General features: G+C 36.9%; 1 protein-coding gene across 1 annotated transcript in view; it reads left to right on the top strand.

Annotated features, from left to right (window-relative positions):
* The window catches only part of LOC126198608 (protein unc-13 homolog B), a 450,615-nt gene that overhangs the window by 343,033 nt on the left and 90,767 nt on the right, over positions 1-16,815 (top strand). The window contains exons 18-19 of the mRNA XM_049935061.1: positions 6,645-6,776; positions 14,549-14,774. Coding sequence (XP_049791018.1) covers positions 6,645-6,776; positions 14,549-14,774 — 358 coding nt within the window. The remainder of the gene's footprint in view (positions 1-6,644; positions 6,777-14,548; positions 14,775-16,815) is intronic.

Raw genomic sequence — 16,815 nt, 5'->3', positions numbered from 1 at the left:
CCTCCCGGCGAGGCCCATGAATGTTTCTATTTTTCTCATGTCTGCCCCTCAAAATACATTCTTCCCTGTCGTCAAAATCTCCCTCGTGGCCGGAGTCCCTCTCTGCACTGTTCGTATGGCTATTTTTAGAGCTATTGGCGACTTCGGAATCACACCCAATGCGGCTTTCCAGATGCGCCACGCATTCTTGTAATTTGCCTGTTACAGCTTTGTGCCACCTATTCACTTCGAACCGTCCCTTCTGAAATCTAAGAAGCGAACGCACTTCTTCGGTCTCTGCGACCTCTACCTGTGTAGTATTTTTATCGCTTTCCGTCACCTTCATCGTGCCTACAATGTCCGCTAATGCCGCAATCTTATCATGTATTTGTCTGTTGTCCTCCGCCCCAGTCTGCTTCAATTGTTCTATTTGCTGTTCGACCGTTGTCCGTTACTGTGTTGCTAACGGACGCGGGACAATGCGTTTCTGCCTCCTGGACCCTCGAGAGTACCTGCTGGTGTTCTCTTTGGCATTCTTCTCTCAGCACTTAGAAATTCCTAAGTAGCTGTTCTTCGCTCTCTTTGGATTCCGCATCGCGACTCCGCTTGCCCTGTTCTAAGGCTTGCAGACGATCATCGATTTGCTCAAATGTACGGCCTAATTCTTTCATAATATCACATTTTATTTCACTTGCCAGATTGTTTATTCTTTGAGAGATATCATCGGACATTCTCTGCATCGACTTGTTGACTTTATTTGTCTGCTGAATTAATTTTTCGGCTATTTGTTCACCTAGCTCTCGGATCGATTTTTCAGATTTTTCTGCGTTTCCTTTATTTTGTTGCAACAAGGCTTTCATGAGTTCTGCCAAATCAATTTGGTTAGTTGGAGGCAAATTAATTTCTGGCTCTGATGTGAGCCCATTTGTCCTGTTTTGTATTTCCTCTGAAGTATTCCCCAATGCATTTTCGGAACCATCGGATGCGTTCATATTCGAAATCAAATTAACCCCTTGGTCCATGTTGCTTATGTTGTTGGAGCGCCTACTTTTAGCTTGGTTACGTGCTTACGCTTGGTTACGTGTCAGCATTAGTTCAATTTATACCCGGTACGCGACACTCTAATCAAAATAAATGTATCCACCAAAATTTACAACAGTCACATGATAGGTACCCAACCTAGTACGCACTTTTTCACATGCAAAACAAATTTATATCTTTGATCGAAGTCAGTGCAATTTACAAACGAGAAAAAAAAACACATACATATAAAACACACAAATATAGAAAACAAAAAAAGACAAACAACACAACACCGCTCAATAATGCCATGAATCTTCTGAAAGTCTGCTCAGAAACAACACAGAAGTTGTTTGAGCGCTGCAGGGGGGGGAAAAAAAAATTATACAACACTTGCAATCTAATGTTTCAGAGATTCCAGAGTCTAGCGGAATCACAGAACAGGGTCGCCATGTGTAACGTTGTTGCTTTAATTTGTCGTGAAAGCGGTGCTTATATTCAAGACCATAAAAGAGGGTTAAAGCTGTGAGCTCTCGGATGAAGTTAACCTTGCATTACTGAGCAACTGTTTCACCAGGTATCCAGTCTAGCTTACCAAATTCCCAACCAGACTAACATTAATTATAATCTTTTAATCGTCATACGACAAAAGAGAATTTAAATAAAAAGAGATAAATCAGTTTATATTTGGAAATTTATTTTAACATTGATCATTGAAATTTCAGCATATTAAACTTGAGTCATAACTAAGCTGGTGCCTTATTTACGACTGTGAAAATGTGAGTTTGTAATCTTACGGAACACATCAAATAGGGAGCCAAGATTGGGAGACTACATACAACACTGCATTCATAAAATAACACACGAAGAACGTCGTAACATATCCAAGAGGAAATTAACCACAACCAACCGATTCAATTTTCACCCAAAGAAGTTACGTTCGTAGCGCAATCCGGTCCGTCATGTAATTACCACACACTGGTATACTAAATTCATACAAACTCTCTGTGAAATCTTCCTGAAAAGAATAGCTGAGGGCTACTTTGATGATTACACCACATGCTTCACGTGGTCAACTTGGTTTACACAAAGAGTGTAACTCCACAATAATTTTGATAATTAAAATAAATTAGATCGAAAAACAATTTACAAAAGAAAAACTTCGAACTGGTTACTAACGTCTTACTATTAACCTGATGGGTGAAACAATTGTATAAGCACATGGTACTGGTCTCACAAAGTACACCCCACGTGGGTTGAACATAAAAGAAAAGTTGCTATATTGAAAAATATTGTCAAGACGAGACGTTATAATCTCACGCACATTCGCATTTAAGATTGATGATCTTAGTTAGGGTTACTGATCAACATGTGGTTCCACTTTACTCACAAAGTAGTGACAAAGCAACTACTGGAATATTCTGAACTGTACACTCGAATCACACTGCGTTGCAATTTAGATATTTTATAGCTAAACCTGAAATAAAGGTGATTAAATTTTCAGTTAGGCTGAACTTAAGAAATCCATTGTCCTACGGACTTAGCAGACACGCGCTTAGCCGGAGATCTTACCACTTCAGACACTCGACGCAGACAGATTGCCCTGTGCTCCTACCGAGCATGCTTCCCAAATACAAAACGGAAGTGACCAGAGAGGCAGCTCCCTATACCAACATGACAAGGGACGGACAGGACCATACTAAGAATAGAAACCTCTCTGCTTTTAGAAAGCGTAGCTACCTGTTCCGACATTGGTCCTACTGTTCTCTAGCAGACAGGCTTGTCTGCTACCCTCAAGCATGCAACTAGAAATACATTTGTTCATTCATCCTCTCACACAGAAGGGAAGGGGGATGACAGTAGCTCATCATATACAGTATATAAAAGAAAGTGGATGTAGGTTCTGTATGAGACAGTGTGACATGAATTACATATAAACTGTGTTTTAAAGTGTAGTAGTGTGACAGATCGTTCTTGTTTATGTATAAAAGTAACACGTTCCACTACACTGGACTCGCATTTGGGAGGACGACGGTTCAATCCCGCGTCCGGCCATCCTGATTTAGGTTTTCCGTGATTTCCCTAAATCACTCCAGGCAAATGCCGGGATGGTTCCTTTGAAAGGGCATGGCCGACTTCCTTCCCCATCCTTCCCTAATCCGATGAGACCGATGACCACGCTGTCTGGTCTCCTTCCCCAAAACCAACCAACCAACACGTTCCACTACTCAGTCTCCTCCCAGATAGTCAGAAACGCCACAGTAAATTTAGAAGAGGAATTTATGCCGTGAATGACAACAGATTTAAGAAATCAACATGAAAGGAATCCATTAGAGACCTTTCAAGTGGTTAAGGTTGCTGATTGCGATAAGTGGAAAATCCAGGTTTGAGTTTCACATATGCATGTAAGTTATCATTTACATTCAATGTCATCTTTTGATTATTCTTCTTTTTTTTCATGCATTCAGTTGAGATATGGCCAAACTTACTGCAACTGACTCATCTCTTTCCCACACTCTATTGGTTGCAATTGCTTGACATGTGACCACTGGCACCACAGCTGAAACACTTTTTGTTTGGGACAGAAGCTGCATTTCTGATGATTGTGTTACATGTCCTTGACATTTTTGTCACTTCTGATTCTGAAGTTTTCATAACTGTAAATTTTTTTATGTTATTTCAGCAACAACTTTACCCCAGTTTCATAAATTCTCAGTTTTTTCATAGAATCTTGCATATTTTGTATGTCACAAAAATGTGTTGTTCATGAATCATCTTCTATCCACATTTATCATGTATTAGAATAGCATGTCTTCATCAGTGTCACCATGACTGGCAATCTCTTTCTTTCAGCACTTGAAGAGACTTCCCATTTCCTCTGTCATTGTGACAGCAATTGGAGGATCTCTGCAACACTAATATGCACATTGAACACTTCTTGCATAGCTTTTTTCAGTTCAGATGTTTGGCTCTTCTTACCTTTAACCAAATCATTTTTTCTTCAGTTGGTTCCAATTTACTACAAATGTTGTTTCCTCGGAGTCCAGGACACATTTAAATGGATGTTTGTCACTGCCATGAAATGACTGCAATGTATGCCCTCAAAATCACGAAATTATAGTGAAAATTTATGTTGATCATGATAAAAATTTTGCTTCATTTTTTCATCTGTTTCTGGATTAGAAATTTCATTATCTTTTTGTTCAATAAAGTCCATCTTTTATTGTTCCTAGGTCTTTGGCTCCAAAGCAATGGAAAGCGGGAAAAGCGTATTGGATACCTTAATGTAGAACTGAGCAATACATGTTACCTTCTTTGCTCATTAAAATCGTGCTGTAGTGAGGAAACAGTAATGAATGCATATCATGCCTACTTCCATTCTTGCTTTAAATATAGAGTAAGTTTCTGGAGACACTCTAAAACAGCTAATAGCAATTTCAAACTAAAAAAGGCCATTAGAATCATGTATGGATGCAAACCTAAAGACTCTTGCAAAGCTCTTTTTAAGATATCTGGTATTCCTCAATTTCATGTGTATACATTTTGGAAACCATTATATTATTTAAAATAAATGTAATAGCTAAGGACTGCAGACTGAAAAAAATCTGTGATATACAAGATCACTTTACCAGAGAAAACAAAAAAATACTTCCTGAAAACATAAAAGCCATTACTGAGGTCAAAGTCTTTGGAAATTTTCTGAAGTCATATTTACAACATCATTGCTTTTACTCCATTGAAAAATATTTAAATTCATGAAGTGTATTATATAAATAATTAATGTATAAAGTGTTTTGCTGTAACTTAAATAATTATGCATAGAAATCACTTTCAGAAGTGTACTTATTACTTGACTTGTCCAATGTCTTATGCAAAAGATGCTTTTGTAGACGACAGGACCAGTAAATACAACACAATAGCCTTTTGATTTGCATCCTCCTTATCTTGTTCATAATCTAGCTGTTTACATTCTTTGTTGTCATTAATTTTCAACAAAAGTTTTTCTACGTTGAATGAATAAAAACAAATTTCAGTCTTCATTTATATTATAATCCTACTGTGTGTATGTAACATATTGGAGATTGTTCCCTACATGGGTTCTGCTAAATGGCTCTTTGATGAATGACTTCTTAGCTTCATGTTTACAATATTTTGATTGTAAAGTAAAGCCAGAAAATACAGTTATTTTCCATTTTCTTTTGAAGACTTTCTTTTGTAAAGGTTTAATTGGTTTAAACAGTGCCAAGGTTATATTTCTGTTTACTTTTTTTACTTCAATTAACACTACTATTTGAAAATATTTTTTGAGCTTCCTAAAGTCAGCAATTTAGTTCACCTTCGACAACATTCTAAAATAGCACAATAGAATCTGTTTAAATGTATTCATATTAATGCATAGTTTACCTGACATTGCAAGTTCTAATTTGGCAATTATTTCTTCTATTTTTTCATTGCTTTGTTGCCACAGGCAAAACTTTGGTTAAGACAGTTTTTCATAAAAATCACAGACAGATTTCTACAAACTGTGTTGTCAGTCATTTAATTGGGCCTGGAAGGGTCTGTGACTTAGGCGCGCATCCCCGCGTGCCACACACACACACACACACACACACACACACACACACACACACACACACAAAATGGCCAGTACAACACCGCTTGAGTCTTCTTTATTTTCGCCTCTGGTGAATCAACACACCCATTATTTACCATCTCTGGTGCTTCACTTCTGTATCAAGAGTAACAGAACAGAGATAAATCAAATCAGGTTATTCTGAGAAAATTATATTTGGATATTGGATACTTGTAGTATTAGGTGAAGGGTAAACACTGTAGAGGAGAGACACCAAGGCATGACTACAGTAAGCATGTTCAAAACGATGTAGACTGTAGTATTTCTACCAAGATTAAGTGACTTGTCCAGGACAGACTAATGTAGAGAAAGTATTTGTCTGAATGTCACTTTTAATGGAAATGAAACATAGATGGTAAACAGTATAGACAATAGTAACTGTTGCACTACAGAAGAATTCTGAAATATTAAATGAGTAGATTGATTAACTGATGAAGAAGTACTACTTTGAATTGGGAAGAAAGTCCTTTATGGCCTAACATGAATTAAAGACGTAATTGGATAAATCCTGAGATGTCAAGGAATAAGGGCACATCCTGAGACATCAGCAAATACAATATTTGATTTGGTTGTAGACGGAAGTGTGAAGGGTAAACACTGTAGAGGAGAAACACCAAGGCATGACTACAGTAAGCATGTTCAAAAAGATGTAGACTGCAGTATATCTACCAAGATTAAGTGATTTGTACAGGACATACTAGTATAGAGAGCTGCATTAAACCAGTCTTTGGACTGAAGACCACCACCACCACCACAACAACAACAACAACAACATGGTAAAAGTTATAAAAAGTTTTATCAGCTGTGGAATGCTTCCATGTACTCTGAAATGATGTTCAATGCTTGTACCTCATCCAAAACTGAGTATTTCTTTATCTCTATTGACACTCACCATGGGTTATTGGTCTGTGTTATTTCTATACTTGGTTGGAATTTTGCTCTTGTGCAAGCCATAATTCTACCACTGTAGTGATGCCTTTATTTTACATTTCATTTTTTGCTTTGATTTCAGATGATTTTAAAGAACCTCACAGATAATGCCAAGAATTTGGCTGCAAATGCGAAAATTGAAGACATGTCTCGTCTTTTCAAGAACCACATGGCTGGAAAACAGGATGTAAAAAACGCTCTTAGTGGAGTAATGGTAAGTTAGTTTTTCTGTAATATCAGCACATAATGTTTAAAAAATCATCAATATTGTGAATGAAGTTACCGATGATAGTGTACATTAATGCATTATATAGCATTGTATAATTACTATTTCAAAAAATGTATAGAGCAGTTAAACGATACAGTACTCTCTAAAAATTATTATGCATTTATTTTCTAGGTTTGAAGGAATACTTATAAGCATATCTCCTGTTCTCACTTACACATTTAAACTTAAAAATTCTAATCAAGTCTTGCCCTAAATGACAGGTTCATTGCAGTATTTAAGAAATATTTGAGGCAGTAAGCACAACATTTTTTGAATGTGATCTCATCCTTTAGAAATGATTGATGAAATCCTGCGACTGTAAAAACAATGGAGTGGTGTTTGAAATAACTTTTATGATAAGAGTCCCAGTTTTTTTTTTCATTCATATTTTGCACAACACATTCCAGGAAATGATTCCTATTTTCAAGTGTGCTTTCTGTGTCCTATGCTATTTATGCATATGGTTTTGATATATGAAGTACTGTGTTATTCTTTTGTCTTTTTTGGTTTCTTGTGATTCAGTTGTTTAGAAACTCGCACCTATTTAACATCACAGACAATTTTCTGTGCACAGTACACAATGAAAATTGTGTGTGGTGTTTAATATGTGCATGTTTCTGAACAACTGAATCACAAGAAAACCCAAAGACAACAGAAACAGAAACCACACTTGAAAATGGGAAACATTTCCCAAAGCATATCGTGCAAAATATAAATAAAAAGAAAATCTTGACCAGTTGCAGAAAAGTTATTTCACAAACAAACCCATCACATTTTCATGTATCTTTTGCATCATTAGTTTCCAAAAGATTCACTCCAACCAAATGAATTGTTGTTTCCATTGTAGTCATCGTGATTTTTGTATGCTGCAAGTGGAATTGGTGATTTTTTTGTTATCTTATAAATTAATTTCTTCTATTTTTGTCAGATACATTGATTTATTTGCTTTTAAATACAAAATGTTACTTTTAGCCATAGAACTATATTTGACAACTGACTCAGACTTAACTTCAGCCTTGAAAAGCAACTAACTTAGAATATAATTTTTTGCTAAAGACAGTGTAGTATCTTGAGATGCTTAAACAATTCAAAGATTTGCACTGAATGTTCAGCAAAATTAATATTTTTAAGTAATTGATTTACAGTTTTAGTATTTCTGTGTTAATAATGTATGAAATAACTTTTGTGGTATTACAATTTTCTATTCTGATCAAAAGATAAATATGATAACCATAAGGAGAAATCACAGCACCAAAGATGAATCTCTCTTGTTCTGGGATCTTAGTGACATGGTCTCCCTTTTTAATGTTTCCCAATTTATCCCTTTCTCTTACCTGAGGAAGGAGCTATACTCCAGAAAGCTAGAATATTGTACGTACTTTTGTAGGTATCTATTGGCTGTACTGACATTTCTCATGAAGGTACTGGGTAGCAATTCTGCCTCTTAACTTTATAGTTTTCTCAAGAGAATTTTCCTTTCAGTATTTTTGCAGAAACTTCAAGAATGAACTAAAGGACACAACATAAAGCATGCACATGATGTAATTGCTATTACAAGACACATGTATTTTATTTTATGACACCAACCAAAGACAGAGATATAGTACACAGCAGAGAGATTAATATAAACATTTCACTTCAACACTTCCCCTAAATGTTTATCTTGCTAAATGCAGTATTTAACACATTGAAATTAATGATCTTAAATATTTAAGCCGGACATGTGGGTATGGTTTGCTGAGAATATCTGCAGCTTGCTGATTATCTGGTACGTGCTCAATGGCTAACTGGTCCTGCTGAATCTTCTCACCGGTGTAGGCATGGGCACATCAATGTGCTTTGACCTCTTGTGAAAGTCCGGATTTTTGGCCAGTTTAATAGCACTTGTGTTATCAACCAGAAGGACAGGAACACTCTCCAGTGGTGAAATTTCTTCATAGAGCTTAGATAGCCATATTCCTTCTCTTTCCCCTTCACTGGCAGCCACATACTCTGACTCTGTTTTTGACAGTGATATCCAATGTTGCCACCTGCTAGCCCAAGTAACTGCTCCTCCACAAAATCTTGCAACCACTCCACTAACTGAGCATCAGGTTGCTGGATCACTGGCATAATCAGCATCAGTATATATCTTCAGTCTTCTGTTTGCATGACTAGCATTGTATTTTATACCCAATGACACTGAACCTTTTATATACTTTAGGATTCTTTTTACCACAGACCAGGGATTTTCTTGAGGATTCTCTAAAAATTTTGACACACAGCTCACTGCAAATGCTATATCGGGCCTTGTACCAAAAGCTAAAAACATAAGAAAGCCAACTGCTTCTCGATATTTAGCATTAGTTGGTTTATCACTGGTTAACTCATTTGGCTGCAGATATTGCTCAATTGGAGTTGACACAGGATTTTCCTCTGTCATGTTAAACCATTGAAGAATACCTTTAGCATAACTTTCTTGATTAATCTCTATTGATCCATTATCATGGCATACAATATTAATATTTAAGAAATGTCCTACTGGCTCAACAGTAATTTTAAACTCATCTTGAATTTCCTTTAGGAAAACTTCAATATCCTTCTTCTTACTTGCAGATATTAATCCGTCATTACACACAGAACTACCATCAACTTATCATTGCAATTTTCTCGATAGAACAAACATGGATCTACCTTACTTTCTGCAAGCCCAAGATTTATTAGGAAGTCCTTGAACCATTGGTTCCAGCACTTTGGAAATTGTTTTAGTCCATATAAACTTTTATGAAGTTTGCATATCCAATCAGTTCCATCACTAAATCCCTAAGACTGCTCCACATATATCTCTTCTTTTAAGAAGCCATTCAAAAAAGCAGTTTTTTCATCAAATTGTGCCAACTGAAGTTGCTCACTAGCAGAAACAAAATTGATCTAATTGTATCGTGTCTAGCAACAGGACTGAACATTCGTTATAGTGAGTACCTTTTTGTTGACAAAATCCATGACGAACCACTAGTCTTGCTTTATAGCAATCAATTTTACCATTAGCCTTACACTTAATTCTGTAAACCCAACAGTTTGTAATGGGCTTACGATCTGGTGACAGAGTTTCCTCATAGCATTTTCTTTCAATGAAGTCATTTCTTCCTCCATTGCTCTTCTCCAGTGTTCACGGTCTACAGAATTAATAACCTCTGAATAATTCTTTGGCTCATTTATTTCAGCCATAATAATTTCAATAAGGCGCTTTGGTTTCTTCAGTTGTTGCCTAATCCTCAATTCTCTTTCACTAGAACTTTCTTTTGTATGCTCCTTAAACACACTTGCATCTTCATGATTCTTCAATTCTTCATTGCCTGTTTCACTTGGGAGTAACACCATTGTCCTACCAGTTTTCTCAGGTTCAAAAGCAACATCCTTACTCCGAATAATCCATTTTTCCTATTCAATCCACACTCAAAAGCCATCAATGCCATCACAATAACCAACAAAGATTCCTGATTTTCCTTTTGGATCCCATTTCTTTCACTTTTCCTTCGGAATATGAACAAAACACTTCACCCCAAAAATATGAAGTTTATTTAGCTGTATCACCTTTCCAGTGAATACCTCATCCACACAACTCGTACCAGTTCTGTTTAACACATAAACAGGTGTGTTTTCTGCTTCTGCCCACAAAAACTTAGGCAGGGCCCTGAGTTAGCAACATGGTTCAAGCTAGTTCCACAACTGTTCTGTAATGGCCTCTGCACATCCATTCTGCTCTGGAGTATAAGGATTTGTGATTACAAGTTGTATGCCATTTAATTTCATCAAATATTTAACTTCAGTATTATCAAATTCTCATCACCATCACATTGAAATGCTTTTGGTAGTTGACCACAAAAATTCTTCACAATGTTCACCATTTCTGTAATCTTCTCTGCAGTCTCGGACTTCTGCTTGAGAAAATATGTCATGCATAATCTTGAAAAGTCACAAGTGAAGCAAAGAAAATATTCTGCTCCTCCCAGCGATTTACACTCAGTAGCTCCACACAGATCAACATGAATCACTTCTCCAGGTTGTGTGGCATGCTGCTGTTGTAACTGAAAACTGCTGTGATGCTGCTTCCCCTTAACACATGCCTTACAAAATTCCTTGCCAAAGTCTTCAACTTCAACACCATGCTGCTTCAAGAATTGTTGGACATGATGCTTATTTTGTTGACCCAAGCGTTCAAGCCAAGTTTGCAGAGAGTCCTTCGCTGTTCAAACACAGCATGTAGCTTGTCCCACATATCTCGTGCACTCTCACATGCAACCAACAACGCCATGATGTTTGCTTCTACAGTTCTAACAATAACCTGACGTGCTGCACAATCAGATTTGTCCCATGTTTTTAGTGCAGCAATAAACACATCTATTTGTGCCAATGTTGCATCCACTGGCAAAGCTGCAGGTTTTTCTATGTCACCAATACACACTTCATATGCACCGTCTGACGCATGTAATAAATTTCGTACTGGTAACTTCCAAATAGTCCAATTTTCAGCCCCACACAGCTTCTTTATGCCATGAAAAGCCATTGCAGTCCTGTAAAACAGTTCAGATTTACAACCACAAAAATTCCTCAAGAGAAACATGCAGCAATTGTTCACGTATATACAGTACGAACTGTGCGTAGCATGCAACATACGCTAACGCATTTCTGGCATCACAAAATGTAAAATTGCAATACCCAATTCCTTTCTTGAATTGTGTACTGGGTCCAAGTGTACATGCCAACATCATATCATTATGACGAAGAAGCCGAGAAAATGTATAATGAAATAGAAGACATCATTCCGTCTGAAGGAACAGGAAAAGTAAATACCTTAATCATGGGTACTGGAATAGTGTGGTTGGACAAGGCAATGAAGCAAACATTGTTGGACAATATGGATTAGGAAAAAGAAACAACAGAGGAGGAATGCTAGTGGAATTCTGTCACTGAAATAATTTGGTGGTGATGAACACTTGGTTCAAGAAAAGGAAGAGTAAACTGTACACATGGAAGAGCCCATTAAATGTGAACAGATATTAAAATGGACTGCATACTCATCAAACAAAGGTTTAGGGGCAGTTTGAAGGACGCCAAGACTACGCCAGCTGCTGACATCGTCACGGACCACAACCTTTTGGTTGCAGATATCAGCACGAGGCTGAAGAAGATCCGACAGCATGGGAGGAGAAAACAGAGATGGGACTTGGAAAAGCTAAGAGAGAATAATTGGCAGTAAGAGAATCGTTAGAGAAAAAATTTAACAAAGTGGGACACAAAAATACAAGTGCAAGTGCAGAAGCTCAGTGGCAAAATGTTAAAATGGTTTTGTTAAGTACTCTGAAGAGTGAAGCTGGGAGGGAAACAAAGAGAGCGAGAAAACCCAGGATCACCAATGAGATGATGGAGAAGATGGAGGAAAGGAGGAAGTGTAAAAATGTTGATGAAGAAGAATACAGAAGACTTAACAACGCCCACAGGAGGGAAACAGACAAAGCGAAGGAAAAGCACTTAGAAGAAATGTGTGATGAAGTAGAAGAACTACAAAGAAGAGGAAGGTATGACCTTATGTACCAGAAAACTAAGGAACTGGGGGAAGGAGAGAACAAAAGTGTAAGGATGTTCGGAATAGAAGATTCTAGAGGACAAGTGGTTACTGAACAAGTGAAAGTGCTGAAAACATGGGAAGAATAGATAAGGAAACTATATGATACAGAACATGGCCCAGATGAAATCAACATAGATCCAGAGGAACTTATTGACGAAGTTGAAAAAGGGCCCAGTATGCTGACAAGGAAAGTAGAGAAGGTGATAAAGGACATGAAGAGTAGGAAAGCTACAGGGGATGATGACATACCAGTGGATTTGCTCAGAGAAATCAGAAATGAAAGTTTGAAAGTTCTGACACAAATCATAAACAAAATCTATGAAACTGGAGAATGGCCTGAAGACATTTTGGATGTCACAATGGCTACTCTTGAGAAGAAAAAGCAAGCCAAGAAGTGTAGTGATTATAGAAAAATTAGTCTGATATCACATGTGGCAAAGATCATTGCAAGAATACTAAATAGATGGTTGGAAAACAAAATTGAAGAAGTCATGGGAGAAGACCAGTTTGGCTTCAGGAAAGGAAAAGGGACCAGAAATGCCATTGGCATGATGAGCATATTGTCAGAGAGAGTTTTGGCCATTAATGAAGAAGTTTGTGCTTGTTTTATGGACTGGCAGAAGGCCTTCGACAGAGTCAATTGATGAACATCCTTAAGGAAATAGGAATCAACTGGAGAGATCGGAGACTTGTATAGAACTTGTACCAGGGACAAAGGGTCAGGGTACGACTGAACTACAGAGAAACGAACAATGTGGAAATAGGAAGGGGAGTGAGACAAGGATGTTGTCTGTTGCCAAGTCTCTTCAACCTGTATGGAGAAATTCTGGCAAGAGAAGCGCTGAAAAAATGCGGAAACTTCGAAGTAGGAGGACATCTTATCAACACCATCAAGTATGCAGATGACCTGGTAGTGCTCGCTAAAAATCAGAGACAGCTGCAACACATGAGGAACAATTTGGTGGAAACAGGAAGAAAATACAGCATGGAAATCAACATCGAAAAATGTGAATCAGTTCAAATACCTGGGAAGTTTTATCACAAAGGATGCCCACTGCACCAACAAAATCCGAGCAAGAATCCCCATGGCCAAAGCTGCTTTCAACAAGAAGAGGACTCTGCTGACCAGCAAGTTGAGTTTGGCATCGAGGAAAAAAATGATAAAGTGCTACATTTGAAGCATTGCACTGTATGGAGCAGAGAAAGAAGGAAAACAAATACTTAGAGAGCTTTGAAATGTGGTGCTGGAGGAGAATGGAAAAGATCAAGTGGACAGATCACATAAAAAATGATGATGTACTGCAAAGAGTAGGAGAGAAGAGAAGTATTCTGCACACAATTCTTCAGAGAAAGGCTAACTGGATTGGACATGTACTTAGACATGAGGGACTCATACATGATGTCATCGAAGGGAAATTCAGAGGAAACATCTGGACGACATGAAAGATGGAAGGAGATATAACAGACTGAAGGAAGAAGCTGAAGACAGGGAACAGTGGAATCAGTAATTCTCCGTATGAAGACATGGACCTGCCACTAGGCAGAATACTACATAATAATAATAGTACTGGGTCCATAACCTATTGCAGAAAATCCAAGAAAGAACTAAAGGGCACAACATAAAGTATACACACGACATAGTTGCTATAACATGACAAATGTATTTTATTTTGTGATACCAACCAAAGACAGCAGAGAGATGAATATAAACATTTCACTTCAACAGATATGATAAATCAGATTACTTTTGTGGTTGATTCGTATGTGACAGAATCACATACACAAGAATTTCTACACCCTCTAAGCTCAAAAGCAGATCTAATGATAAAACTGAGGACCATGACAAAATGAACTGATAGATACCATCTCCTGACATATAAAAGGTAGATACATGATGAACTGAAATCTCATTAATAATAATGAACAGAGCTTTTTCCAGTTTGGTTTCAGTGTTGCCAGTCTGTGTCTCTTTGATATTAATTGAATCTCATGATTTTTACTGACTAAAAATGTGACCATTATATTCTCTTCAAACTTTTTTGTTTATGAACATCTTTCTCATATTCATTATTCCTACTAATACAGAAATTTGTTATGTTGAATCATTTAGGACATCTCAAAAGAAGTCGAGAAGAATCTCTCGCCAAAGCAGTGTGCTGTGCTTGATGTGGCACTGGATACAATCAAACTATATTTCCATGCAGGTGGTAATGGATTGAAAAAAGCATTCTTGGAGAAAAGCCCTGAGCTCCAGTCACTTCGTTACGCTCTCTCACTGTACACACAAACAACAGATACTCTAATAAAGACATTTGTTACAACTCAGACAAATGAAGGTAAGCAGTTTCATATTGCACTTTGTTGCCTTTTACTGTGTGTCCTCTGTTCAGTATCCATGACAACATGTTACAGTATCAAACAATTGGTGAATGGAATTTTCAGTCACTGGCTATTTGATTTCTTTTTATTTTAGTGTAAAACATTCTCACAATTTCAAGGGAAGATCTCTCAGCTCTGCTAATCAAACAGAAATACTATTTCATGAAAGAGTAGGATAGTTTCCAAATAATACATCATAAATTTGACAGTTTTTAATTGAATGAATCTGCAAAGGAAAATCATATTAAACTGTATTTCCCACTATTTTAGTAAACTAAAATAAAAAAGTGCCAATTTTGAGAAACAATGCCATCTGCTACACTGTCAGTTGTTTGATGTTTCATCTATCACAGTAGATAAATACAGGCCATAACGGGTATGAGAGCTTTAAACTGTTGATTCACAAGTTTAAACACACATAATGGTTCATCTATGGCTGTCCTGAATTGAATTGTAGTTTTTTTACATAATCACTGTAGAAAAATGATTAGTTCACATTCACACTCACTTGTAGAAATGCGAAGAAAATTACCTAAAATTTATCTAATTGAGGAACAAGTGTCATGGCTCTAATCCTACTGCAACACATCATCCCTTAAGAAGAAAGAATAAGAGGAAGGTAATATTATTATGTGGTTCATTTCATAAGTAACTAATATACTCCTTCTTAGGATATTACAGGCACTTGAAAATCTTCTTGGTGAAAACATCCTTTACAAGCCATCTTCATTATTGTGTTCTGTGTGCATAAATAGAGCACAGAGCAAAATGGAAATTTCTCAGACTCCAATACCTTAAACAAGTAGTTTCTTTTAAGGCCAGCGTGAAACAAACAACAGGTAACAGAGATGAATTTGTGTGCTGGAGGGATTGCATTCAAAACTTGAAGCATAAATCATAAATATTGGCCTGACTGATGGGTTACCATACCTTTGGTACCCAGTGATATTGATGTACAAATACATCAAAAATACAACTGAACTCTGGTATATCCTTTTAACCAATCATGTGCTACACTTATATGAGAAATATCTCATTAATTTTCAAATTATCTGTCTGTTATCGTGCCTTGCAGGTAGTTTGCATCCATTTGTTCACCTGCAGTACTCTACTGGAAACCTGTATATTCAGTACAAAAGTGCATTGCCCCAATTTAAACAAAATGGTTCAAGGATCCTCCTACAGGTATCAGAGTTCTTTCCTTGCCCAATGAAGTCAGCTGATCTCAATACTTTTAAGCAGATGTGGGCCCCAGCACATGGTATGGACAATTGTACAGTCATACAGTCATTACATATCAACATGGTTCCTCCAGACTTTTGTTTTTCCATGGAATCCAAGTCATCATAGTAATATTTATAAAAGAGGCCCCTAACTATTACTACATTAGTGGTCTCATTTGTTCTTTTTGTATCTCACTCTTTACCTGTCTACCTCTCTGTTTATGTACATTTTCTGTGCCCTTAATAAGAGCAAATACAGGTGGAACATAAAGAACATTGCTGACCAAAATCAGTGAGAAGCCAGAATATAGAGAGAAGGTACAGAAATAGTGAAGTCAGTTATATTTTATGATCCTCTTGATCATTATTTTCTTTTGAACCAGCAACTCAGACATCTCTTAACACAATATTCATATCTAAATCATAATTTTTTATAGTTTTCCATGCCAAATCCTTTTAATCCTTTCTCTCCTTAGCTGCCAAAGAAGGGATTTTTTTTTTATGTGAAGGGTGCAGAATGTCACATTTCTTGCATTCCATATGTACTCTTTTGGGATGATACTTTATTAAATACAGCTATTTGAGATCTCATTTCTATTGTAACTTTTTTTTATTTTGTACTGTTTCCAGTTCCTATGTGCAGTGAAAAAAATTCCACATTGTTGTCTTATGAAATTGTTGATGAGAAAAGAGGAGGTTTACACATGTCTATGTATCATTTAAATTCAAAGTCTTCTTTGAAAATCACAAACACTCAGATTTCAACTCTGATTAC

This window comes from Schistocerca nitens, chromosome 8, assembly GCF_023898315.1.
Source record: "Schistocerca nitens isolate TAMUIC-IGC-003100 chromosome 8, iqSchNite1.1, whole genome shotgun sequence".
Taxonomy (NCBI): Eukaryota; Metazoa; Arthropoda; class Insecta; order Orthoptera; family Acrididae; genus Schistocerca; species Schistocerca nitens.
This window is presented reverse-complemented; position numbering and strand designations above follow the sequence as displayed.